The sequence below is a fragment of the Asterias rubens genome, chromosome 6 (assembly GCF_902459465.1).
Source record: "Asterias rubens chromosome 6, eAstRub1.3, whole genome shotgun sequence".
Lineage (NCBI taxonomy): Eukaryota > Metazoa > Echinodermata > Asteroidea > Forcipulatida > Asteriidae > Asterias > Asterias rubens.
In genome coordinates, this window is record NC_047067.1 from 12,489,562 (window position 1) to 12,516,854 (window position 27,293).

Below are 27,293 nucleotides of genomic sequence, written 5' to 3' on the forward strand. Positions count from 1 at the left end.
CGAAAACAGACCAGGATATATTGTTTTGTAATTTTGTTTTAATAATTTCAAATAAAAGAGAAACTCGACATAATTATTTTTGCAGGTTTAAACATTACAAATCAAAAGCTTTCCATGATGTGAAAAGTGCTGAAGGTAAAATTAATGGGAGTTAAGTGCTACGAATCCTCAGTTTAAAATAAATAACTATGTAACATCTAAGTGACTTGTGAAGACATCACATGCAACGTGTAGAAACCGCTTTTGACAAGGCTCATTAAAAACAAAAAAATGTGACGTAATGGACGCATGTCCAATCATATCAAAGTATGCTAATGAGCGGACACTATTTGGCATGACACAAATTCGGCCTTTTGTATATCAATGGTTTGGCGACTAACATGATTCCTTCACTGTCAATAGAGATGTATTAAAGTAGTATAATATACACGTAAATAATACGGCGAACTGCGTGCAAAGTTCTTCCAAAAGCGCCCTCTCTTGAATCAACTTCATTTACCCCATGTTTACTTTGTTCAGTGTGGATCGAATAGCAACGTTCGGCTCATGGCTAATTATTTGCAACAAAATAACAAGTCATGAAGGTCATCAAAGGTGGCCCTTTTATTTTGGGCTTTCAAAAGTCCCAACACCACCACCACTGTACTTTTTAAAGAAAAATATTTATAAGAAACCACCCCCGTGTTTTCGAGTCCTTATGTGTTCGATTTCAGTTGCTACTCACAGGCCTATGATCTTTTATAGATGTTTATGAAAGCCAGTTGTGTGTATGACTTCACTAATTTAAATAGAAAATTCGAGAAAAAAAATATGCTGCTGTTGGAGTGGCAGTCATTCTGGTATCCTTTCACTGGTAACAACAACTCAGCATTGCTCAGAGGAATGGTTCGATTCACCAATTGGAGACCTCGTTGTAACCAACTTCTCTTGTACTCACTGGTGAAAGGCAGCCTAACGAGCAAACTGATTGGCTGTCGGATGAATCACAGACTGCAATACTGCAGTGCACGTTGACCTGTGAAGTTCCAAAAAAAGATTTGTTAAAAAAAAAATCATCAGTGCAAGATATTCAAATGAACGATAGGAAGTTAACTCGAGAATTGTTCCTTTAACGTACGTTCCAGAAGAGTAGTTTTATTACATTAACACATGTAAATAATGGTTCGGGTTGAACAAAAAAAGAAATAACTAAAGCGGGACTTGAACCAACGATCTCCGGATTAACGTGCAGGCGCGCCGCCACAAACTGCTAATGGAGGTATAGGGCTAGATGACTCAGTTGGTGGATGGAGCGCCGGTGTCAGATGCAATTGTGTGCGCCATGCAACACTGTCCGCTCCGGACACGTTTGCATATGCAATCGTGTCCAGGGCTATGCAAAAACCGTCCGGCGGACAGGTACATGGCTGTACTACATGTATGTGCGCGCGTAAGCGAGCGTGCATGCACTGAACCATACGTGTAGGATGAATATTCACGTGTTTTATGTTCCCATGTCATTTATGACATGCACTTTGTAAAAAATGGCGAACGTGTTCCGTCGACCAAGGGCGTTTAATTTACTGCAACGGTTTTGCACGGGGCGGACACAACTGCATATATGCAAATGTGTCCGGGCGGACACAATTTCATTATGCAGCAGCGTCCGGGTGGACACGATTGCATATGCTAAACCGTCCGGCGGACATTATTGCATATGCAATTATGTCCTCCGGATAGTATTGCATAGAGGACACAATTGCATGCGACACCGGTGTTACAGGAGAGTTTGACCTGCTCCACGCCCGCGATATTTTTTTAGTAAAATGTATAACGAACTTAGAGCATGAAGTTCATAAAAGTCCACCAAATGTTCATTAATAGACCGATTGCGCTCCGTGCGTCACGTGACCTATAGTGGGTATTGGATGTAAACAAACACGGCGCACTGCATATAAACGTGCGTTAAAAAGGCATAAATACTGTTGCAATTTATGGCTCAAAAGGGGACTAAATTCTCGAAATCACTGTAGAATATTCCGGAGTTTGTAACATGAGAACATAACCCAGTCGGTTTCCCCTTGTTATGTAACCAATACATTTTGTTGTTGTTACTGAAAATGCATATTATTATAATTTTTTTTTAGAAACTCTTACCCGGTCGTGAATCCTAGCTCCCAAGAAAGCAAACGACCTCACAGAGAAGCGACTCTTCCAAGATTGACTAGTGGGCATCATTGTGACTGTGTCTGCAACTGCGCATCTGTGGTACACAGGAGAGTAACGAGGTATGTTGTATAGTAATAATTAGAATAATCTCTACGGTTCCTTTTTTAAACCAAACCAACTCATTGGGATAGTCGTGGTGTTACCGCAAACGTTTCCATAAAATAATTTCTTTATTGTGCCGGTATCGATGATGAGAATTAAAACAATTGCAATTTAATCTGGATGGGCCTTATAGACCTACATCAAGGTGCGGCCATCTTGAATTTATCCCATTGGTATCAATGTTACCAAACCGAGGCTGGAAGAACAAAATAGTCTGGTTCTTAATTGCAAAATGATTATAAAGATTCAATATTGTTATTCGATGAGAGGAGCATGACCTGGATGGAGGCAGAATGATAAATTGACTTGGGTTCGGAGAATAATGTTTTTTGCGAAGCAAAATTAAAGGGTTTGTGTACCTTTTGTAAGACACAAACTTTTGTTTTTTCCACAAATTAACATTATAGACATGTTTTGAGGATTATGATGGTAGAAAGCTTCCCTTAAAATATTACTTCTAAGGCGCTGTAGTTTTTGAAAAATAAATAGATGTCACGAAGACAATTTTCGTCGCAGGAGACGAAAATTTATTGTTTCAGCATGTACAACGTATTAACATACAAGAGTCTCCTGGAAACAATGCACTCCGTATCCAAAGACGTTAGGACGCATTATTGAACACATCCCAAGTTAGGACTTGGGTGGATTAATCCCATCGTTTCGTGAAAACGGCTGCAGGTATTATACTTCAAACATCTTCATTCACAGTGAGTAGGAGTTCATGTCATGGCCAAAAACTTGATCTACAAAAGGTATCAAAACCCTGCACGATACAGTTACAGTTTGTACATGTATGTCATTTAGGCAACTTTTTGTGCTAAATCAGAGCTCTATAAAATAGGGCCATGGTTTTCTCGGATCTACTTCAAAACACTTACAAGAGAAAAAACAGTGTTGCTACACGCATGCCCATGGTCATTGCGTCGGCGCACCTAAAATGCTCCAGGAGAAATGTATATCATCATGGGACTACCAAGGAGAAATTACATTGGTGCCCTTGCCCTTTGAAAAATGAAGCATACATGCCTGTATGATTATAGATGTATCCCGTAGATTGTATTGTATGAATAGTTTCTCCAAACTTACCCATTCTCTATGAAAGTATGACGAGGGCTGTCGTACGGATTCCCAGAGACCGTAGCCCAGCATGACTCCAGAAACACGTCACATCCGCCACCGCCACGGCAATCCTGGGATTCACCCTGGAAGTACAGCTTCACATTCAACGGAACATCAACAGGCTGACCGGCCTCATTCCTAAACCTCCGGTCTCTATACATCCGTAGTGTGGTAGTTTCGGTGTGGTCGGGTGTCGCCTCTCCCTCGATGGTGTCGAATATGTTGATGCGGACATCCGGATCGAACTGTCGGGTGTTGATGAAGTTTGGAGGGACGTGACATAGCACCTGTACTTCTCTGTGTGGGTAGCGGGTTATTTCACTCCCTGGTGCGTACGGAACGTCGGGGATGTAGATGATGTTGCTGAAGGAGATATCAGAGCTGGTACGCTGAAGAATGCATCACAAGAAAAAAAGTGCTCGTGTAAAACTCAAATACTTTTACTTGGGATAATGTTTCTGTATTTATAATACGTCTTTTCTTGCACAAAAAATAAAAAAGGCTCCGTGTGAAAGAAACCATGAAGATCTCGGTGCCATTTGGATTGAGGATAGGTTTTTTTTTAAACAGACATCACTATTGAGCAGATTAGGGCTATGGAATACCCGGCAACTTTATGTGGTTTGCTTCTGTGCGACTTTTTAGTTGGGGTCGATGCCTTCGGGTTCCTAAATTGTCGAACCAATGAAAAGGTTGTTCTAGTCAAAGAAAAAGACAGTTGCTCCACGTCAAAAAGAAATAATGATACATAGGCTAATAACAAAAGTAAGAGCAGCAAACAACAACAACAACAACAACACAAACAACAACAACAGCAGCCGCAACAACAACAACAGCAACAACAACAACAACAACAACAACAACAACAACAACAACAACAACAACAACAACAGCAGCAACAACCACAAAAAACACAACAACAATAACAACAATAACAACAAATCTTTAACATAAAACAGCAGCAGCAACAACAACAACAAGAACAACAACACCAACTCTTAACATAGCAACTATCGACATCGCATAATACAGATTGCTTACATTGAAGCTGGTTCTACACCCGCCGTATCCTGTGGTTATAGCATAGTGGGTCTGGTTGTGATCCTGCCCGGTGCACCTGGGGTCAGTCAGGTGCATCGTCTCTGGGTCGAACTCGCCATATTGGAACTTCGAGAGATAAGCAGTCATGTCAGTTTTGGTGCAGTCTGCTTTTGTCGTTCTGTAAGCTTCGTCAACTAAAACAAAAGATACAACCAACAAACTCTCTGCATTAATGTTTGCATCTTTTTACATCCGACAGTGAGGGCCTCTCATAAGTGGACTAATACTGTACGACTGGACGGACGACAGTGTAGGTTTGGTGTGGCCTGTAGTGGTATTTTGTCCTCGCCTTCAACCTGTAGGTCCACGGTTCGAATTCTGGTGGCCACTAGCACTGTGTGGATTGGATTCTCGGTCCCTACCTGATTGCGTGAATATTACCCTAGAGTTGTTTTCTCCTACATCGTAAGCTGAAACTATGGTCATTCTATGGCGTTTTGGGCTGTATAAAGTTATAAAGTTTACCCCCTTCTCAGAACCCTTGGCTTCGCAGCGAATTGATAATTAAAATGAAATAAACAAATAAATAAACAAATTATTTTCTTGCATGTGAGTCAATTGTTCTCATACGTTGAGAAAGAAACGTCACTGCTCTCAATTAATTGGTCGTTTAAACCATATGATCTGGACCTGTTCAATATCAACAAATTACTGGTATCCTCACATCTTTTTGTGGTGAAGTCCCACCCAGCCTCCGTAGACAGTGTATTACAGTTGTCGGCACTCTCCACCGCTCCTCTGTCAAGATGAATGGTGTACCCGGTTGCAGGCTCCAGGTAGATGAAGAAGCCAGTCAGGAAAGTCATGGTGTTCCCTTTGATGTGGACATCTGGTCCTGATGTGTCCGCCTCAAAGACGACGGCACCACTCTCCTGGTTTGTGACTCGGAAGAAGGCAGTGGTAGTTGTCTTTTTTACCTGTGGAACCAAAAAGCAAGTTTTGTTTTTTAGCATGACAATCTCCCGGAGACGCCGCTCCCTCTTTGGTCATGTATGGACGGCTCCCAGAGGATACCTGCCAATGAGGCCCTCAAGCTTAGCGTCGACGCACGGGGAGGATCCTAGACTTGACTCGAGTCCCAATCCCGTGCCATCGCCAGAAAACTTGTTTTGTGATGCTCTGCATTCTCCAGCCTGTACCACAATAGCTATATTTTGACGGGTATGCTTAGGGACCTCTCGCACGAGAACGGGCTTGAATCAAGTCTAGGCCGGGATCCCGCCCCAGCCCAGCCTGGAAGAGACCAAGAGGCCGACCTCGTAACACCTGTGTGTGTCAGCTGAGAGAAGACTTTGAGTCTCGGGCACATCTGTAACAGTCTGCATCGTATCGCATTGGTTGGTTGGATTAACGTCCCCATGATGGATGCAGAGCATGATAATGATGATTTATTTTATTTCAACAACCTCCGACAGCGCAAACGCCAATGACAGGATGGTTAAGAACATAAAGCTACATAAAATAGCTCAATAAAATGTATTCAACAGACAAAGCAGACCGAGATTAAGAATGGCATAAATATGATGATGATGTTGATTAAGTATTTCTAAAAGAATATTTTTCAGTCAGTAGGACTATCAGTTATCTATAGGTTTTCTTGGTCAATTTCGGAAAATGAGCACTCAATTTAATCATCAAGCTATTCTATTGCGCGCGAAATCGAATGCTACTGAAAAGGGTCATTCGATTTCGTTTTATGATTAGTCAAATGTAATGTTGCGTCATTCGATTTAACAAACAAAAAAAACATTCAATTTAGCAATTCATCAAAGAAGCCTTTCAAGTTCGCAGACGCTTCTTGAGGCGTCTAGACGCGTCTGTGTCTTAAAAAAAATGTTGATACGCTAAATTGAACAGAGTGCTAAAGGAATTTGTCTCGACTCTAAACGAAATTGAATGGCCGAATTCTGAATTTGAAACGCAGTAACAACTGGAGAGGCAAAACACCTTTAATTCGAACGCATGAAAATGAAATTGACTGCTAATTTGCCGAATTTGACCGAGAAAACCTACATTAAATAAAAAACAAAACATATTTTACATATATTCATTTAATGATTGTACTGTCAAAATATTTGTAAATTGTTAGCTTTCAATTTTTTTGTTGTGTGTTCAGGATTTGGTGTTACTTTTGACGACGGCGTAAGAAAAAAGGTAGACAAACCTTCTGGTTAAATCGAATCTTCCAGTCCGGGATGAAATCAGTTGCCACTATAGAGTCTCGTTCTGGTTTGGATAACCCTGGAAGCGCTCGCAGTTGCTCCCGTTGGCTTTCTGTTCAGAGTAACGCAATACACGTAATATAGGACTAACGGCTACAAACATTATTTTTTATTCGTTAAAGACACCGGACACTATTGGTAGTTGTCAAAGACCAGTCGTCTCACCTGGTGTATTTCAACATGCAGAAAATAACAAACCTGTTAAATTCAGCTCAGCTGGTCGTCGAAGTTGCGAGATAATAATGCAAGACAAAAAAACCTTGTCACACGAAGTTGTGTGCTTTCAGACTGCTTGATTTTGAGGCCTCAAAAATCTAGTTCTGAGGTCTCGAAACTCGTGGACAATTAGTCCTTTCTCGAAAACTATACGTTATTATTCAGAGGGTCGTTTTCTCACAATGTTTTTTACTATCATCCTCTCCCCATTACTCGTCGCCAAGTAAGGTTTTATTAATAATTATTTTGAGTCATTACCAATAGTGTCCACTGCCTTTGGAACTTGTCAAAGACCCGTATTCTCACCAGATATTTTTAAGAACTTAAAAGTTCTTTGCAATCTCAGGTGTTTGTATGAAAATAGTACAGTAAAGACATTACTGCCCCTGTGTTATACAAACCCTTCAATTGATGGTAAATTTGAACAACAAATCTTCAGAAATGATAATAGTGTGACAATTTTAAAGGCACACTGGATACGTTTGGTATATTGACATTGGCCAGTATTCACACTGGGTGTATCCCAACATTTGCATCAAATAACAAATCTGTGAAAAATTTGACTCAATTGTCCGTCAAAGTTGCAAGAGAATAAAGAAAAAAAAACCACCATTGTTGCACACATTTTGTGTGCTTTCAGATGCCTAACAAAAGTATTTTAAACTGTTTTTTCGCAAAATGCAATGCCCTTTCTGAGTCAAAGTCCTTGATTGCAGAGGGGATCATCGCACAGAGTTATGTTTTAGGGTTGTGTTGAGGAGGGGCTGGAAATTAATTTGTACGTTATACTTTGTGCACCAAAATTGAACAGCCATATAGACATTCTTCTCTGGAAAAATTGGGAAATTTTTTTGCTCTTTGTGGAAGGCTTTCATGACCCAATTTCATGGCTCTGCTTACCGTAAGCACAGAATCGGCACTTACGGAAGTAGGGAATTCTGTGCTTACGGCAAGCGTATTTCACGGGTTAGCGGTGAATTTTGGCTTCTGCGCGTGCGTACTCCCTGCTACTAGGCATTCTGTACTTACAAGGCTAGCGCAGAAGTTCGGCGCTTGCAAGTAAGCGGGGAATCGTGATCGTAAGCGCAGAATTCGGCGGTAAGCAGAGCCATGAAATTGGGCCCAGGTCGGAGAATCGTTATAGTAAGCGCAGAATTCGAAGCAGCGGCCATGAACTTGGGCCCAGATGTCTTGCTGACAGTCTGTGTTAGGTTCTGAGATTTCCAACACCCTCTCTCTACCTATCAACTGTCTTGGCTTACTGGAAAGCCAATAAGTAATGGAACCTTTCTGCATTGGTGGAACTCATTTGGGTTACTTTCGCACTAAAAACTCATTAATGCACTGTATGGGTTATGAAGCTTACCATCGGTAATGACATGCAAGCTGAAACAAGACTGCTCACTCCAAAAGCTGCGGACGAATAGACAATTTAAAATTATACATAATGACTGTCATAATGACAATTCTGTCTAGTTCTTTTATGCAATCGGGAGCGTCGCCATCTTATCAGGATAAAATAAAAATTGATTAATACATAAAAATGAAGGGAAAAAAATCAAATAAAATAAACTTATGTGAAACTACTTAGCAAACAAAAAGAGTACATCACATGAAGATTAGTTGTCCATGATATAAAACAAGAAGTAAATGAAGAATACAGCAGGAATGAATAAATCAATTCAAAACAAAATGTTAACAATGCTTTATAAAAAACACAATAAAATAATAATGGAGGGATACATTTAAGCATGAAATAAAAATGAATATGTAGTATTCGGTTTCTCAAAATGCCGGTACCGCATCAGGTTCAACAGTTGCATGTAATTCCTTTATAAAACTGAGTTAAAATGCTGGTTGAATTTTCGTCTGATAATGAAAGTTAAACCTCTAATACTGGTTTTGTAGCAGGCATTGAACCGACGTTGGTCATAATTTGCAAATTGTCAAGGCAGGGTGTCAAAGCTGTGCCAAAAGACGGCCTAAGATTGTGACCAAATTTAAAAACGGACACGGTAATGTATAATGTGGGGATTTGTTTGCTATAAATTACACCCCCAAATATGTAGATATAATTTTGACGAGCCCTTTTTATATATATATTGATTGCAATGCAGATTATGTTTGCAGGGACTTTCGCCTACGAGTGGAAATGTCACTCTCTTGTCCGAGTGTTGGCAGTTTCGCTCTTTTGAGACTGAAAGGCAATCTGTGTCACTCTTGTTCAGTGACACTTGAACGAACTTCACTCTAATACGAGTTGAAAGTATCCGTTTTCACTCTAAAAAGAGTTGGCTCTTTGCAAGAGTGGTATGGTGCACAAAACGAGTGGTTTTCACTTTTTTTATTAAGAGGTGGTTGCTACCGTTCGCTAGACATCTGCGCAACGTTTGCGCAAGTGGAACGCCTCCCTGATCCAAACCTGACCCAACCTGACCCAACCTGACCCAACGTGATCCATCCTGATCCAAACCTGACCCAACCTGACCCAACGTGATCCAAACCTGACCCAAACTGACCCAACCTGACCCAACGTGATCCATCCCTTTAATACTTACTCGTTTTCTTCTACAGCCAGGACGCAGAAGGAGTGTTTGCCCTTGTGATCCATTGACGGTGTGAAAGAAAGTGTCCCCTTGTATTTCGCATCATTCCCTTGCACACGATCAGGTCCTTCCATTTGGGATGCCAGACCAAGCACAATGATGTCAGTGATTCTAATCAAAATGAAAAAAGGGGATGGTTGGGTTCTTTTATTTAAAAAACATCTTCATTGATAACTTTGCTTTAAATCCGCACAACATAGACAAAAACCTTGACCCTACCTTTTATGGATTGATAAGATATAGGTTTTTTTCTTTCCCCGATATTATATTTTGGAAAGTGGAATTGTTTTGTGGACGAGTACAAATTATTTAAGGTTAAACATATCACAGGTTAGATAATATCGTAAACTCGGGTGTGATTCATGACCACACGGTAGCTAAACGGTTATCAATTTATCTTTGTTCAAACCCAACCTATTTCAAACTGTGTATTGTCGTGTGACACGCTCACGTGAAGCTGTCATCAACAACTGTCTGTACACCCAAAGGCATGTCAGATTTGTCTCATTATCACTGTGGAGCGTCTGATATACAATGCTGTTATGTTTCATCCCAACCCGTCTATACCCACTAAGTTTCCCTTGAGCTTTATTACTTGAGCACAACATCATTCAACACATTCAAGACCCTTCTGTAACGGGAGGCCTCCATCAATGACTTTTTACATCTTCTATGCCTAAGCGCCTTTGAGCAAACCTTACAATAAGGCTCTGTATAAATTGTTTATGATCGACTGATTGATTGATTGAAACTTAAATTAATTGTCTTTGTAATTCCTTGTATCGATTTTATATAGGTTTTTATTTGAGAGGTTGTGTGGCTCATTATTTTGAGAAACTTAATTTAATGAGAAAGTTAATTCTAAACTTGAGGTCTCGAAATCAAATTCGTGGAAAATTACTTCTTTCTCGAAAACTACGTCACTTTAGAGGGAGCCGTTTCTCACAATGTTTTATACTATCAACCTCTCCCCATTACTTGTTACCAAGTGAGGTTTTATGCTGAAAATTGTTTAGAGTAATTACCAATTATAGTGTCCACTGCCTTTAAAGGCAGTGGACACTGTTGGTAATTATCATTAAACCTTTCTTGATTATGAGTTATGGGAAGAGGTTGATAGTTAAAAACATTGTGAGAAACAGCTCCCTCCGAAATCACGTAGTTTTCGAGAAAGAAGTAATTTTCCACGAATTTGATTTTGAGACCTCAGATTTAGAATTTGAGGTCTCGAAATCAAGCATCTAAAAGCACAGAACTTTGTGTGAACATGGTGCGACACAGGTGTTTTTTCTTTCATTAATTTCTCGCAACTTCGTTGACCAATTGAGCTCAAATTTTAACAGGTTTGTTATTTTTTGCATATGTTGAGATACACCAACTGTGAAGATAGTCTTTGACAATTACCAATAGGGTCCAGTGTCTTTAACAATATTCTGCTGAGCAACAGAACAAGCAGGATACCAGTTGCATAATGTACTTGTGACACTTGGCTGTTAATGTTATTCTGGTAAACATAATTTTGCTGTGCTTGGCTAATATTTGTGCTAAGCAGCTCTATGAAATTGGGCCCAGGATAAATGTGTATACCTGTATTGGCTTGATGTGGCGATGGCGTAAATTGACATTCGAAACTCTTGGCCCACGAAGACCGTCAAGCAGACATCGTCGGGCACTTCAAGCTGAGGCAGTCGACATGAACCGGGACTTTCGAAGACTCTGACGAGGAACTGCACGGGGACCTTACTGAGAGGAGTTTCGGGGTCGCTGGAGGAGAAATCCTCCAGCATGACCGGGACGGCGTAGACACCGGCAGGGAGACTGGATGGGAAGTCTAGAGTGCACTCCTCCTGTGAAGAAGAAACAACCATTCAAGCACCGGTTATTATGGCAGAAACTGTAGTAAGAGACCATCATGTAAAAGAATGAACATTTCACTTTCTAGACTTGTCCAAATGGTGTCAGTTTCTCTTTTTGGGGAGTAAAAGAAATAGGTGTACTCTTTTTGTGTGAAATTGGAACACTTCACTCTAAATCGAGTTAAAAATACCCGTCTTTCACTCTAAAAAGCGTTGTCCGCCATATGGCTCTTTGCAAGAGTGGTATGGAGGACAAACGAGTGTTTTTCCCCACTTACATTGAGACAGTAAGGACAATACAACAAGCTAATTGGAGACGGGCTTGACATACTGCCTGAGTAGATGAACGGCAAGAAGAATGGGCTGGCAACCAAGGACAGGGATAAGGAAAATAGGTAGACAGAGAAGAAGATGGAGAGATGACATCGGGGTACGACATGGACAAGAACTGCCTGAAATAGAAATGACAAGCTAAATGGAGATCGGCTGAACACACTGTCGGCAGAATTTGACAATAGATGGACATAGATAGAATAATTGACTACCAACCAAGGATATAAGGGAAAAGGAAAATAGGCAGACAGAGAAGAAAATGTTTCTTACATTAGGTGGGTTCAGTTGCACGTTGCGTGAGCAAAAACGTGAACGTGAGCGTCAGAAAATTGTGTTGTTTCTAGGTGACGTCACCACTTTGGGCTTATTGCATGCTCACGTACGGTGTCTGCACGTTATTACCTGACGTAAAAAGTGGTAACTTCACGTATGTTTAAAACGTGAGATTTTCTCACGTTCACGTTCACGTTAAAGTTTTTGCTCGCGTAACGTGCTGTTGAACCTCCATAATATTTTTATACTATCCACAGCTCTCCATTAACAGCTACCAAGTAAGTTTAACAATTATTTGTGTAATTACATATAGTGTCCAGTGCCTTTCATAATTATAATTTATTCTCCTATTGCAACTTACCTGGTTGAGTTGAGCAACTTTCCTTTTTTTTCTCGAATCGTAGAAGATCTTACCGCAGATGTCACTGTCGTCATGGTTACACTCATCTCTGTTTTCGGACGTCCAGCGGCACTTGACGTCATCGCCGTTCGCATCAAAGTCTGGTGAGCAATATTGACTCGTTGGAATGTTTGTGTAATCATGTGAAAAATATATCTTTCTAGAAAATGTAAAAGAATGAAATGAAAACACTTGATTTGTCCGCCATAGATCCATGGTGTGGACAACTCTTTTTCTAGTGAAATCCGGGTACTCTCAACTTAGTTTTATGAATAAAGTTCGTTCCAATTTCACTCAAAAAGAGTGACACAGACACCACTCGGACAAGAGAGTGACATTTCCCAGCTTATACATTAAAGAGTAAGTAACGTCTTGAACAAAGACTAAAGAGACATGATAGTATTAAAGGCAGGGTTTACCTTTGGTACAAATTGTCGAAGACAGAAAATGTTGACTAAATTTGTCATTGAAGTTGCAAGAGAGTAATGCAAGTAGCCTAAACTTGCACACTCGTTGTATTATAGTGTGCTTTCGGAAAAAGTTCTTTTTGTGAAAAAGTACCCCTGTTTTAAAACCATATTACTTCAAAGGGGCTAGTTTATGACAATTGTTTTATAATATTAACAGCTTTAAGGTGCTCTTTACCTATAGTTTTTTCTGGTCATGAAATTTTTGAGTAATTAACGTATATAATTTATCCTCTCTTAGAAATTAACTAACACTACTCACGTGGGATGGGTAGCGTGTACTCGCAACCTTCCATGATGTGGTACATTGGGAACGAGGATGACAGGGGCGGGGTGTTGATGATACCGTCCCCGTGGTCCGTGTTGACTGTGGCGGCTAAGTTCCACCCCTTGCCATTCTCAACAGATTGGCCATTGTTCTGGATGTCGCCCAGCCAGCAGCAAGATTCGTAGCTATATGCAGAAATAACACACGTTTGATATTATTCCTACTTTACTATGTTTTCCGCATTTCATTTGTCCTTGGAAACAAAATCAGATAAATTGTGACAAGTCTAAAAAGTATATTAAAGCCTATATATAAATATATGTAGGTAGCCCTTGTATTTGATAAAATGTTTAGACTATTTGCAAGTGCCAAAAATCGGGCCTGAGTACAATCATTTTGATAACTTTATTTACAAGCTATTTTGAAATTCTGTTCCCCCCTTGTTTATACTCTTCAATTTAGCACTAAATCCCCATATGTATTGGTCATGAGCTGTTCCAAATCAGAATACCCCACTCGGTTATCTTGCCAAGAGTTGGCAACTATACTATTTTCAGAGCCACAATATACTCCAAAGAGGTTAACACAAAAACTGAAACTTACTTGATGGTTGCTGTGGTCCGGCCGGGTGGCATGACGTATTGCAAAGTTTGTATCCCGGTGCCCCAGTTGTTTCTCTGGTCCATGTTGGTGCACACGTACGATGCGTATACCTTAAGCTCATCTTCTTCGCCCTTGTTGACGTAGAAGCTATCCTCTGTGGTCAGAGTCTGACATAATAACACTTATTACAATGATTAAAATCATGTATAGCTTTATTGTATAAAGGCAAAACATGTGATTGAATCGTTTGATTGTTTTCATCCTATATAAATGTACATGTGGTTATTCAATTCAATTTTCCAAATCAAGAATATATTTATTTCCATACTCTCATAATAGTATAACAACAGTAACATGTATCACGGAGTAAAGCAAAACATTTCTTTAAGTAAGAGTAAACATGAATAAATAAATAGAGTACGGGGCCGTTTTGGTAAGCATGAGCTTGTAAAAAACAGCCAGACAGACAAGAAAACCAGACACACAGACAAACAGACAAAAGGACAGGTGAACATAATACACGACACAACGAATTCGTAATAAAACATTAGTGTCAAGCGTTGATATATTATTTGGGTTAAAAAAAGGGCAACTCTTTACAACCTTTCATCAAGCCTCTCCTTGATTGTGTGTCTATTTGAACCGGAGAAAAAAAAAAGAAAAAAATGCTTCCACAGAGGAATAATAATTCGTAAATTGGAATTATGAGAACAGGTTTACATTGAACGGTTTCTGAGATTGAAATGTTTCTTGAATACCTCTCTTTAAAACCACATTTTATTCTGAAGGGAGTCGTTTCTTTTTGTTATGTAAAAAAATATTCTTTTTGTAAAAAAATGTTATTTTTTACAAGCAGTTGCAGTGCTTCTTACTAAGTGAGTTGTGGTCGTTATTTTAGTTTGCACCAAACTTTAAAAGGTTTGGTGCAAACTAAAGGTGTACAAACCCTTTACCGCGTGAGGGCGCTCTCAATCACTTCCGGGGGTATATTCATTCATACGCAAAACAGTTTTTAAAGATTGGAACACATTATAACCACAGACATCTAATCCATCACAGACAATAAGACTTTAAAAGGAGCCGTTTAATCCACCTCTAAAGCAAATTGAAACTACGGCGCAACAAAAGTGACAGAACGCCTATTAATTTGTGCAGGGCGAATCGCGTGTACCCCCGGAAGTGATCAAAATACTATTTATAGCGCCCCCGCGCGGTCAAAAATAAGGGGCATTGAAATAGTGCAACCCCGTATGACCCTGAAAGGACAGCAATCTCATGCCAATTAATTTCAACAGTAGTGAAACAGTTTATTGTCTTAAATCACTCTTTAATACTTAGTATTGAATAATGTGGTCGGTTGGCGCATAGCGGTAATTTCTTCGACTTCCACCTATAAGACCCCGGTTCGAGTCACACCGGGGCGGTAATGTCGATTGCGTTTCTAGTCTCTTAACCTGACTGCGTGGATTTCCCTGGAATAATTGTCATCCCACATCTGAAACTGGAACCTCTTCCTGGTCTTCTCTCTGTGCGATTCTTGGCTAGTCATGGTAGGCCTACAGTGGTTTATTCGCTTGTCTGAGAGTCATTTAGCCCACAACCAGAATAAATGAAACGGAACAAAATTGAATACTATACCGAGCCGTCATTGATATTGGCCTGGGTGCATGGTTCGTGTAAATAAGCCTGGTAGCTCAACCTGAAGTGCAGACGAAAGTTGATTTGGATCTGAAAATAACAACAAACACATTATTGCGTTGTTTAGGACGAAGACTATTGCATGCACAGTTTAAGATTTTAAGATTATACAATTATGCAAATTATTTTCAAAGTCTGTTTCCTGCCTGATCTGCTTCTAGATATCAATGCAGATGCAGCGGGTTTCAAGCGCCTTCCTAACCCACCCCAACCCTCCTATAAGGCACTGAACACCTTTGGTAATTGTCAAAGACCAGTATTCTCACTTGGTGTATCCGTAGATTTGTCTCCCAACATATGCATACAATTTTTGTGTTAACTCAATTGGTCATCGAAGTTGCAAGAGAATATTGAAAGAAAAAACAGCATTGTTGTGTGTTTTTAGGTTGCCCATAATAAAAGACTTCAGGCCTGGAGTCTTTTAATATTTGAGTAGGAAATTACCTTGTTCTCAAATTCAGAGGGAGCTGTTCCTCACACTGTTGTATCATTATCAACAGCTCTCCAATGCTCTTTACCAAGTATTGTTATGCTAACAATTATTTTGAGTAATTACCAATAGTGTCCAGTGACAATACAAAACAAAACAAAAAAGAGAATGGTATGATAAGTGATTCTTTCCAATTTTGTTTTTATTCCCTCTGTCTCATTTCCAGGGTCTTCAATGTGCCTTTTTGCGCCCTTGAATTTTCGAGGAGCCACTTACGAATTGTGGGTTTGTTTGGTTAGCCTGCCAGAAAATACTACCTCCTTCGAAGTAGCCAATGGTTGACGTCGATGAGCGGATGGTCAGTAGTAAGCACGCCAGGCTTAGTAAGCGGCTGAAGTAGAGACTACACATTGTGGCGGCAATTGGATGTCTTTAGTATCTGAACCTGTGGAACAAAATGATCTAAATGAAATGAACAGGTATGAACAGACTATAGGTAATTACAAAATACATCAAGGTACGGTCCCAGAAAGGTCATGAGCTTACGGGGGCGCCCATGTGGGGTCTTTTACACAATGAAACAATGGACCCCACACAGGAATACTTTTTACACGTTGGACCTCACAAGGGAATTTTTTTGAAAAGGAATATTAGAACAACAATGCAGGACCCCACAGACTCGATCCACAAGTGTGTGTGTATGGGTGAATTCATATTCACTTCCTTGTGGGGAGACGGAGAACAGGTCCCCATTAGGGAAATACTAAAGGCTGTGGTGCTCCAAAATTTTGGTTATAAAGTCTAATGGGATGTTTTTAACTACAGGGACACAGGGAAGAACAGAAGATGTCTCAATGTTAACGATACAAAAAAAAAACAGAATGTTATATACGGGTAAGTGAAACAATGGTGTACACGTTGTTCAGGATGAGCATCTTTGGAATGGCTCTCGGTTGGATGCCATTGGAATTTTTAGCAATAGTAAAAGGCACAAGACACTATAGGTAGTTACTCAAAATAATTACTTAGCGGAAAACCTTACTTTGCAATGAGTAATGGAGAGTTGTTGATAGTATAAAACATTGTGAGAAACGGCTCACTCTGAAGTAACGTGACAAGGATTTTTTTTCTGTCATTATCTCGCAACTTCGACGACCAATTGAATTCAAATTTTCACAGGTTTGTTATTTTATGCATATGTTGAGATACACCAAGTGAGAAGACTGGTTTTTGACAATTACCAATAGTGTCCAGTGTCTTTAGGTGCCCAGTGTCTTTAATGAGAACAACACTGCAAAAACTTAGGTTTAAAATTGGCAACATGGATGTTTTTAAATACAGATACTGAACAGAGAATCAAATTTATCATCCTTGGGTTGGTTAATTAAAACCAATGATATTTCTGTTTACATTGAAGGCAGTGGACACTCTTGGTAATTACTCAAAATAATTTCTAGCATAAAACCTTTCTTGGTGACGAGTAATGGGGTGAGGTTGATGGTTTAAAACATTGTGACAAACGGCTCCCTCTGAAGTGTCATAGTTTTTGAGAAAGAACACAAAAAACGCACACAACTTCGTTTGACAACTCGCAAGTTCGATGACCAATTGAGCTGAAATTTTCCCAGGTTTGTTATTTTCTGCATATGTTGAGATACACCAACTGTGAAGGCTAGTCTTTGACAATTACTTATAGTGTCCACTGCCTTACATTCGTGTTATGGTGTAAATTTAAATTTTTGTTTTGTTTTTGTATATTTTTGTGTGACTAAACCAATTCGTCAATTTTAACATCCGGTTTTTGAAATGAAAGACGATTGCTGTGGTCTAGAACTTCAACATAAACTATGTGATATTGTTGTTGGCGGCCTAAAGGGATTGTATGCGTTTTGTAATTGAACCCACTGTTTCTTTCAATCCTATAAAATACCATATGATGAACATTTCATTTCAAAAGGTGCGTAGCGATTTTAAAATGTTGTCGCCAAAAATCTGGAGCAGCTATATCCAAGCAGGAAGAATAATCAGCAATTGGAATAATTATGTAACGAAATTCAAAAGTTTAGGATAGAAAGTGATACAACTGTTTTCATGAACCTCCCAGCCGCAGTGCACCTAACAGCCGTTTGGAGTGAACAGTTGCTCAAAATGTATTCATACGTTATCGAAAGCTCCTGTACTTACAAACTAAGTTTATATTGCCATTTATTTTCAGAGTCATAATCGAACGATACCAAACCCTACGAGCTCACCTGTCTTACTTAAGCTAAGCTTAGCCGTACGATCGTCCCGTTGTCCGGCACTTCCGATGTCACCTCCAACCCAAGCAAGCACGGTCTCTGGAGCGCTTCGTGCCACGTATTTATGCACATTTCGAAGATCTGTACTTTTTCCCCAAGGTAATAAAAAAAAAATTAATTAACTTCATTAAACAGTTCTGCATCATCTGTGGCAGTAGTATAAATCACCTTAGCAGATTATCTGGCTCAATAAGAAGGTAATTGTCATTGTGAAATTCTTTGCACCAAAACAGGTGTGTAAAAACAGCACCATCTGCTTGTCGTGCGAAATGATGCAGACTATTAATCTTTTTGAAAAGCTGTTAATTAATATTGGCGCCGAAACTAAGGTCCAATTAAAGGAACATTACAGAATTGGGTTAGCAAAAAAGTTGCTGGCAGTGTAAGCACTTTATGTTATCCACATGATACATCTGGGTCATGAGAGAGAATTGGAAAACCTATTACAAATTTTGCATTGCATCGATGCCAAAACAAAAAAAATGAATAAATTGTTCACTGAGCGAATTCCAAATTTTTATTCCTCATCAAATATTATATTTCAGACAGAAATACTTCAAAGGATGTTTTACTATCATCATTATTAGACCGTGTAAGTTTTATGTAATTCTGTGATCTTCACGATTTTAGTTTCTTACCAATTCTGTAACGTTCCTTTAAAGTTTATAGGCCGTCTCCAATCCAAGTACAAGTCATAATATTTACTGTTGGTAAATAAATTACATGCAAGATGATCTTTCCGTATAGACAATTTTATTTTGTTGGGAAGGTTGGCGCAATATTTCATTTTGAATTTAATTTTGCTATACCTCCTCACCAAGGAATCCTTGCAATTGCTGGGTTTTGTTTGGGTTTTTGTCTGGGTTTTTGTTTGCCTTTGAATTTAGAGCCACGCTGAAGAAATGTCCACGGATTGGTTCGTTCAGTGAAATAACTTAGTTGGGAATATCGCCTCCCAAAACACGGTTTAAGCTCAACCGGTCTATTATTATAGTAAATAAAATAGTCAGAAAAGAAAATGCTAGGCGTCTACTTTCTTTGTTATTCAACATCGGAGTTTCGAACTCCGAAGATCAGTAGAGTCGTTTTACTTGTTATCTCAAAAACAGTAAAGCCAAAATGCTAAAGTACTTTAATCGGGGAAGTTTTCCCACAATGACCATCTTTTTTATTAAGTTAAGTGTAAACCTGCGAACTTTTATATTTCCATTTTACGTTAGAAAGATGTTTTAAAAGTAGAGTACAATGATCCACACAAATTTGCCTTGAAACTGCGTGGTTTTCCTTACTTTGCGAACTAACACGGTCGGCCATTTATGGGAGTCAAAAATTTGACTCCCATAAATGGCCGACCGTTTTAGTCGACGAGCTAAAAGGAAATCCGTGCAATGTCGAGGCATGTTTGTGTGGATCATTGTTTTCTACTTTAAGAACATCTTCCTAACCATATGCATTTTATAACAAACGGTTACAAACGCTTCTCAAAGACCAACTCGACCGATCCAAGGCAACGTGTTCCTTTAATGTGTAATTAATGTCTTTAATTATCACCTGAGACACGAACCCCAGTCATTAACGTCACGACACCAATCTAGGGCATCGTAATTGACCTAAATATCATGTTGCAGTTCACACGCAAAATTTGGATCTATAACCACTAATTAATATCCATAGTGTGACAGATCTACGACTGATTTATGATGACTTTGTTTAATTCGCTCATCAGTTGATTCATAGTAATGAATTTTTTTATATTTTTTATATATTATATATTAGAGAGTACAGAGTTGTTAATCAACACTACAAGTTATTACCCACCGTAGTTTTTGTCTTTTCTTCAAAGAAGATGGTTAAATGTGCTCAACACGGTTCGTCATAATTTATTCTTCTCACCCTATTACTCTTTATAAAAGAACAAAGAGCAATTTAAACAGCTTCATTTCAAGCATCTCTTTGGATCTCCTTGCATTGCACATGTTTCCCTCCATCCTACAAGACTGTTGTTTTAAAGACAGTGGACACTATTGGTAGTTACTCATAATAATTATTAGCATAAAGAGGTTGATAGTATAAAACAATGTATTGTGAGAATTGGCTTCCTCTGAAGTAACGTAGTTTTCGGGGGAAAAAGGTAATTTCCACGAATTTTATTTCGAGACCTCATAATTAGATTTTGAGGTCTCAAAATCAAGCAGCTGAAAGCAACTCGCAACTTGGACGACCGATTGAGCTCAAATGTTCACAGGTTTGTTATTTTATGCATATGTTGAGATACACCAAGTGAGAAAAACTGGTATTTGACAATTACCAATAATGTCCAGTGTCTTTTAGAGGAACGCCAATTCAAACCTTCAGCTCCCCTGAGTTATTTTCCTTTTGTTTCAAATCCGTGGTGCCCCTTTGTATTATTTAATTTCAGCCTTGTTTTCGGCGAACTTGGATAAAGTAGTCAACTGAAAATGGTTTTCTCGTGTCAAATGTTTTTTTCCCAACTTGCTGTCAAACGTTCATCCGAAACTTATTTAAAGACGATGGACACTTTCGGTAATTGTCAAAGACTAGCCTGCACAGTGTATCTCAACATATGCATAAAGTAACAAATCTGTGACAAATTGAGCTCAATCGGTCATCGAACTTGCGAGATGGAAATGAAAGAAAACAAGCACCCTTGTCACACGAAGTTGTGTGCTTTCTGATGCTTGATTTCGAGGCCTCAAATTCTAAACTTGAGGTCTAGAAGTCAAATTCGTGGAAAATTGCTTCTTTCTCGAAAACTATGGCACTTCAGAGGGTGCCGTTTCGCACAATGTGTTATACCATCGTTGTAGGCATCCAACAGATTGGTTTAACATGAAACAATCACATGTGAGTACCCGCAACTTTAGATCGAGCCTCGATCAACCAGACCCCAGGTCTCGAGAGTGGAAAAACCTGTCCCGTGCGCGGAACAGGTTTGGGAATGCATGACCAGAGCATCACTAAACAATAGCTTTCTGGAGATGGTACGAGGTTGTGAATTGAGTCAAGTCTGCGTATATTTCTTTGAATGCAATTCTAGCTATTTCATTGATTGCTGTACAAAGTTTGTATAGATTGTAAGAGGCAAATGTTGGCAGCTCTATCAACCGCTAATTTCACAATGACTTTAGAATAGATATTGTCGTTTAGTTACTTAATCACAATTTCTTGGTTTGTGTAATTCATATAGACGTTAAACCAATGTGTTTCAGAGAGATTGGCTGTTGTCAGCTTGGTGTTTATATCCCTTTGTTGGAGTTTGCCGAGTTCCCTTGTCAAACAAAGAAAGAACAAAAAAACGTGTTACGGCACCACGACGGCACGATGCAATGCGAGTGAAACAGGAGACGGCACAACGCGAGAGAGGGCGACGCAAGCGCCAAAAAGCGGCGGGAATTGTCGTCTTTTGAATACCAGGCCGTAGCGCCTTGACAACTGAGAGCAAATGAGTCCAAGCTACAGGGCCACTTTTGAAGCTTTTTATTATTATTTTTTTCAAACACTTTCTTCAAGAACATTATGTGAATATTGAAATATAAATGACTTTTCTTCTTGGAGATTGCCTGGAAGTGGTTGCCTGTAAATTGCCTCGTGTGACAGCGCCCATATAATATTTTATTTGCAATAGATGTGCCATGGCAACAGCTTGAAATCTGTCCTCGTTTAACTCAAAGCAATTCACCCGTCACCATTTCAACCCTCATATTTTGGGCATTTGATAAACCTTGAATGTCTGCAGGCTTGTCATCAAGGTCTTTATCTGTGGACTAGGCTCATAAAGACCAGAACTACATGCAGAAATAATAAACACATAAAACTCAATTATCCACTCAGCCAACATGTATCATCTTAAAGGCAGTGGACACTATTAGTAATTGTCAAAGACCAGTCTTCTCACTTTGTGTGTCTAAACATTATGCATTAAATAACAAACCTGTGAAAATTTGAGCTCAATTGGTCGCCGAAGTTGCGAGATAATAATGAAAGAAAAAACACCCTTGTCACACGAAGTTGTGTGCATTTAGATGGTTGATTTCGAGACCTCAAATTCTAAATCTGAGGTCTCGGAAATCAAATTTGTGGAGAATTACTTCTTTCTCGAAAACTAGTGTACTTCAGAGGGAGCCGTTTCCCACAGTGTTTTATACCATCAGCCTCTCCCCATTACTAGTCACTCAGAAAGGTTTTATGATAACAATTATTTTGAGTAATTACCAATAGTGTCCACTGCCTTTAATGTACACCGTATACATAACTCTGTGCATTAATGTTGCAATGTATCGTGGAATGAAAATAAATAACATGATGACATGTTTACACGAGGGGTTAACTTTAATCTTCAAGGTAGGTAGGGTCTGACTCTTGATGATCCATTGACCCGGCACCTGCAACAACGCCCACACATTTTGTCATTTGTTTATATTTTTTAAAGAAAGACTCTGCTAGGGTCAAAACGTCAGGCATTTAACTATTTTGTTTTGTAATAAAAGTTTCTGTTACCTAAACATTGACAATAATGATAAACAAATCGATAAGTAACTATTCATAATGTTTCTATAATTATTTCAAGGTCTTCTCGGTCAATTTCGGCGAATGAGCAGCCATTAACCACCAAGCTTTTAGGGTTCGCGAAACCGAATGCTACTGAAAAGGGTCATTAGATTTCGTTAAGATTGGTCAAATGTAATATTGCGTTATTAGATCTAACAAAATAATCATTCAATTTTACAATTCATCAAAGCAGTATTCGAATTCGCAGACGGTTCTTGAGGCGTGTGTGCCACGAAAAAGAACGATGATACGTTAAATTGAGAGTGCTAAAGGAATTTGTCCCGACTCAAAACGAAATTGAATGGCCAAATTCTAAATTTGAAACGCAGTAACAACTGGAGAGGCAAAACAGCTTTAATTCGAACGCATGAAAATGAAATTGGCTGCTCATTTGCCGAAATTGACTGAGAAAACCTATTTTTATTATTAGTATTTTTTTAATGTGTTTTGTGTGTTGCTATATTTAACAAACGGGAAACCCACGTAATGTTTTACTTCCAGACTTTTAGTGTTGTACAAGTACTATTATTGCTGCTGGCAGCGATTTGAATAGATTTGTATTATACCACTGAAGGATAATTATAAATGTGACCGAATAATCCATAAAATTCTAGGGCTCTTTCTGTCTCTCTCTCTCGATCGAGGTCTCTCTGATGGATGACATGGGTCAGAAAGCGCTCGGTCCTCTGTTGTTTCTGAAGTCCCCGTTTACCCACACACTTTGCGATGTACATGTACTGGCAGCCTTTGTATGTGCGTAGATTTGCCTGGCAGTACTTGAAAAGTCGGTTCACCCCGGCGGCGGTGTTTAATATTAACACACATCAGCGCACAAGTTATCATTATAAATCCCAAGGCCCTTTTGTTGTATTGTTTGTGTAGTGGATCTTGCATAGTAAATAAAGTGACTGGCTACACGCTGTCGTGTTTACAACCTGCCACAGTAAAAAAGCTGACTGCCAAAAAAACCCGGACACACGTCGTGGTTGAAACCACCGTGACATTGCGAGGAGTGGCTAGTGGACCAACCTCTAGTACCGTTGTTTGGAGTTCGTCGCCCGGTGACAACATAGTCATGCCGAAGCCAGGCCGGCAGAATTACGAGAGAGTAGAGGGTGACACCAACAAGCCAGCAGCTGAACCAGGTAGGGGCGTAAAAACAGTTACATTAATGAGCAAGACCCACGATTTACAACCAACTGTCAATACTAGTAAATTGTCAGTGTCATGTGCATGTATGTGCCCCGGCCATTCTTTGTGCCCTAATTAATTGAAATGCTCACACGTACCACAGGATAATTTTACAATTTTCTCCCCACAGGGTGGCCCTTGATCTAGGGAAAAAATGCCTTGGTGCCCGTTCCCCCTTTTAAAACGAAGCATACATAGGTACATTGTCATTATATCACCTACACTAATCTTCCTGCTGATACTCTATAGCTATATTTCCCAGTTCCCAGTTTCCCTCATCCAATTTAGTGGTTGCACCAGCATGCATGGCAAATATTTACAAAATACATATTAGCTCCTCTGATGTGATGATAAGCTAATAATAATGTGTCTGGCTGGCAGCTGGGTTAATGTGGTGTTTGTATGTGTTATCATGGAGGAAGACACAGAGGTGTTATGTACGTGTGAATGGAGTTTTTTGACTCGTGCCCATGTTTGACTCGTGTCCCGTTAACACCATGTATTTCCTTCCTCCATGGCTGCACTGAGAACAACTATTTCTACCTTCATGATACAACTGACGTCATGACAAACGTTTCATATGATTGCTTTCTATTTCAGTTTACTGGTGATATTTTAAAACCCATAGCTGTCCAGCTCAAGGGCGCAGTGCAGTTGCGCCATAATATTCTAAACGGACTTGTATTGCATTAATAATTGAGCTGATTTGTTCTGTGTGCAATTGTGCAACTAAAGCTGTAAAGGATCACAAAGCTGTCAAACGATCCCTCAGCTATAAATTAATCAACTGACTTTTGTTGTTGCCTTTCGATTCGGAATGGTCATGCGAATACTTCAATTGTGTCTAGCCAGCAATGTATGTCTACAATGGCGCAGCCAAATCCGCATATAGGCCCTATTATAAATAATTGTACCGTTAAATTCCACCAGCCAACGCCCACCCTCGCACCGTGAACTTTGACACTAAGAAATAACTAGGTGTGGAATGATGGGGCAAGGTATATAGTCTTGATTCCCAAGACACTCTAGTTATGTCAAAGAAACTTAATCGCTACATAAACCGCAGGTTGTGGAGTTGGTGGTTAGTTGCTGCGTGTAGCTTATGTGACGCACAACTAGGTACACTATTTGACGAACGACCAGTTGTTGTTTTCTTGGAGAAGATTTGTATACCATTCCACCAAGTTTTTATAGATGGATGATTCTTAAACCATCGATCTTGATCTTTTCCATAATTATGTTGTGGGATGTTGATCTGTGCTTGTCTTCATTGTGTGGAGAGATGGACCATGTAGAAAGAACCACCACAGATTAGTCTACAGCTTTTTAGACTAAAGATAAAACTATCCAATAACTCCTAAACTTTGTTCCTCAACCCAATATGACATTGGGTGTCCCACCCAGGCCCGTCGAGTTTTATAGTCTCCCCTCAAATAAAAACGCCCTTACTTCTGTGTAAATTGTCAAACATTCGAGCAATGAGCATCAATCTGTAAAATTATCCCTGCACCTCCCTCTCGGCAAATACAAACAGTTCTTTCAGAGCTTCGGTTATAAAAAAAAAGTTGGAAGTCAACAACCCCATGTCACAATTTGGGCAACATTAATCTTATACATAATTTAATACTGTGCTACTTTTTGTGGCTCACAATTTTGTATAGGCAGTGATGGGCACTATTGGTAATTACTCCAAATATTTATTAGCACAAAACCCCACTTGGTAACGAGTGCTGGGGAAGCTTGGTAGTATAAAACATTGTGATAAATGGCTCCCTCTGAAGTGGAGTAGTTTTCGAGAAAGAAGTAACTTTCCACAAATTTGATTTCGATACCTCAGATTAAGAATTTGAGGTCTCGAAATCAAGCATCTGAACGCACACAACTTCGCGTGACAAGGGTGTTTTTTCTTTCATTATTATCTCGCAACTTCGACGACCGATTGAGCTCAAATTTTCACAGGTTTGGTATTTTACGCATTATGTTGAGAACCACCAAGTGAGAAGACTGGTCTTTGACAATTACCGATAGTGTTCATTGTCTTTAAATTGCCCACAAAAAAAAAATAATGGGAGCGTTGCTCTGGGTGCACCCCTACATGAGGCAATTGAGTTGAACATTGCACCTGTTGCCGCCACTAGCGGGGCTGTACGAGATCATAGTTTGTCCAATGCATCGTTCCCATTCATTACCTTCAGAGCAATTCAAGATGGCGGAATCGTGAAACGGCTTACGTTCCGAAAACCCTGTGTTCCGATCTATGATGCGTTAGTGTTGGGTTTATAGGATTACGGAATATACGTGAGAGGTATCGGAACACATGGGTGCCGGGAGAAAGGGTGTGTCACTGTCACCATCGTGGCAACTGTAGTCATTGAAGACACACCATAACCAATGGACGGCAGATGTTACATATTTATATAATCATAATGTACTCTAGACCCTGGGGGTTATGAAATGTTTACGCGCAATTATGATTGTTATTTACAATAATATTATGAGTCTCATCAGTACTGCAGTAGGCCTATATGTTTAACGGTTCATATTATAATATTCAACACATGGCAATACAGTTTTAGAAAGTATACAAGTTATGTATACGCTGATTACTTTTGGTATTGTCAAGACCAGTCTTCTAACTTTGTGTCTCTTGTTGAGTCAACAAATTTTGGGGGGGAAAATGATGGAAGAAAAAACCTATAGTGTCGCACAAGTTGTGTGCTTTCAGGTGCCGTGACAAGAATTCGAGACCTCAGCTGAGTGAGAAATTACTTCTTTCTTCAAAACTACGTTACTTCAGAGGGAGCCGTTTCTCACAATGTGTTATGCTATCAATAGCTCTCTATTGCTTATTACCAAGTAAGTTTTTATGTTTTTTTTTTAATGTTTTATTTTATTTTTTAGAATTACCAATTATGTTCAGCTGATCCTGAATGTTGGTTTAGGGGGTTAGGAAGTAATACCATAATTATCGTGAGATCCAATAATGAAATGAGTTTAATCAACAATAAATGTTATCCTTCTATACCTAAAATTGCTTATTCTTGAAAATGTGCCCAATGCTTTCCAGACCCAATTATTTGTTGTTGGGAAAAATGAATTACTTGCAGTTTATGTTCTTGTCTATTCATGTAGCTTCATAGTCTGATTAATCAATCGAAACCCATTCACGCCCCCTGCCTGCAAATCCAAAACGACATTCTGATGTCATGACAGGAAATCACGTTTTGTTCACGAGGTTTTCAGTTCAGAGCTTTGTATTATAGAAGAGTTGCGACGTAGAGGGACCAATTTGCTTTGGTCACGTGATTGCTGGACGCCATTTTTGGTCAAA

At 39.4% G+C, this 27,293-nt stretch overlaps 2 protein-coding genes across 3 annotated transcripts in view; one reads left to right on the plus strand and one right to left on the minus strand.

The window, feature by feature from the left end:
* Positions 1-18: 18 nt before the first annotated feature.
* LOC117291209 lies at positions 19-18,256 on the minus strand. 2 transcript variants are annotated; one of them, XM_033772807.1, is made up of 15 exons: positions 18,155-18,256; positions 16,179-16,347; positions 15,413-15,502; positions 13,775-13,941; positions 13,166-13,356; positions 12,398-12,537; positions 11,162-11,421; positions 9,527-9,685; positions 8,335-8,381; positions 6,695-6,804; positions 5,195-5,447; positions 4,471-4,664; positions 3,397-3,818; positions 2,137-2,242; positions 19-1,015 (listed from the first exon to the last, which is right to left on the minus strand). In XM_033772807.1, the coding sequence occupies exons 2-15, from the start codon at positions 16,311-16,313 to the stop codon at positions 893-895; spliced, it is 2,397 nt and encodes a 798-aa protein (XP_033628698.1). In that variant the 5' UTR covers positions 16,314-16,347; positions 18,155-18,256; the 3' UTR covers positions 19-892. The 2 variants fall into 2 exon arrangements, with proteins under 2 accessions (XP_033628698.1, XP_033628699.1); XM_033772808.1 differs by having other exon boundaries at positions 18,164-18,184.
* Positions 18,257-23,657: 5,401 nt separating this feature from the next.
* Positions 23,658-27,293, plus strand: part of LOC117291744 (anoctamin-4-like) — a 69,880-nt gene continuing 66,244 nt past the window's right edge. Inside the window, exon 1 of the mRNA XM_033773629.1 lies at positions 23,658-23,916. Coding sequence (XP_033629520.1) covers positions 23,847-23,916 — 70 coding nt within the window. The 5' untranslated portion in view covers positions 23,658-23,846. The remainder of the gene's footprint in view (positions 23,917-27,293) is intronic.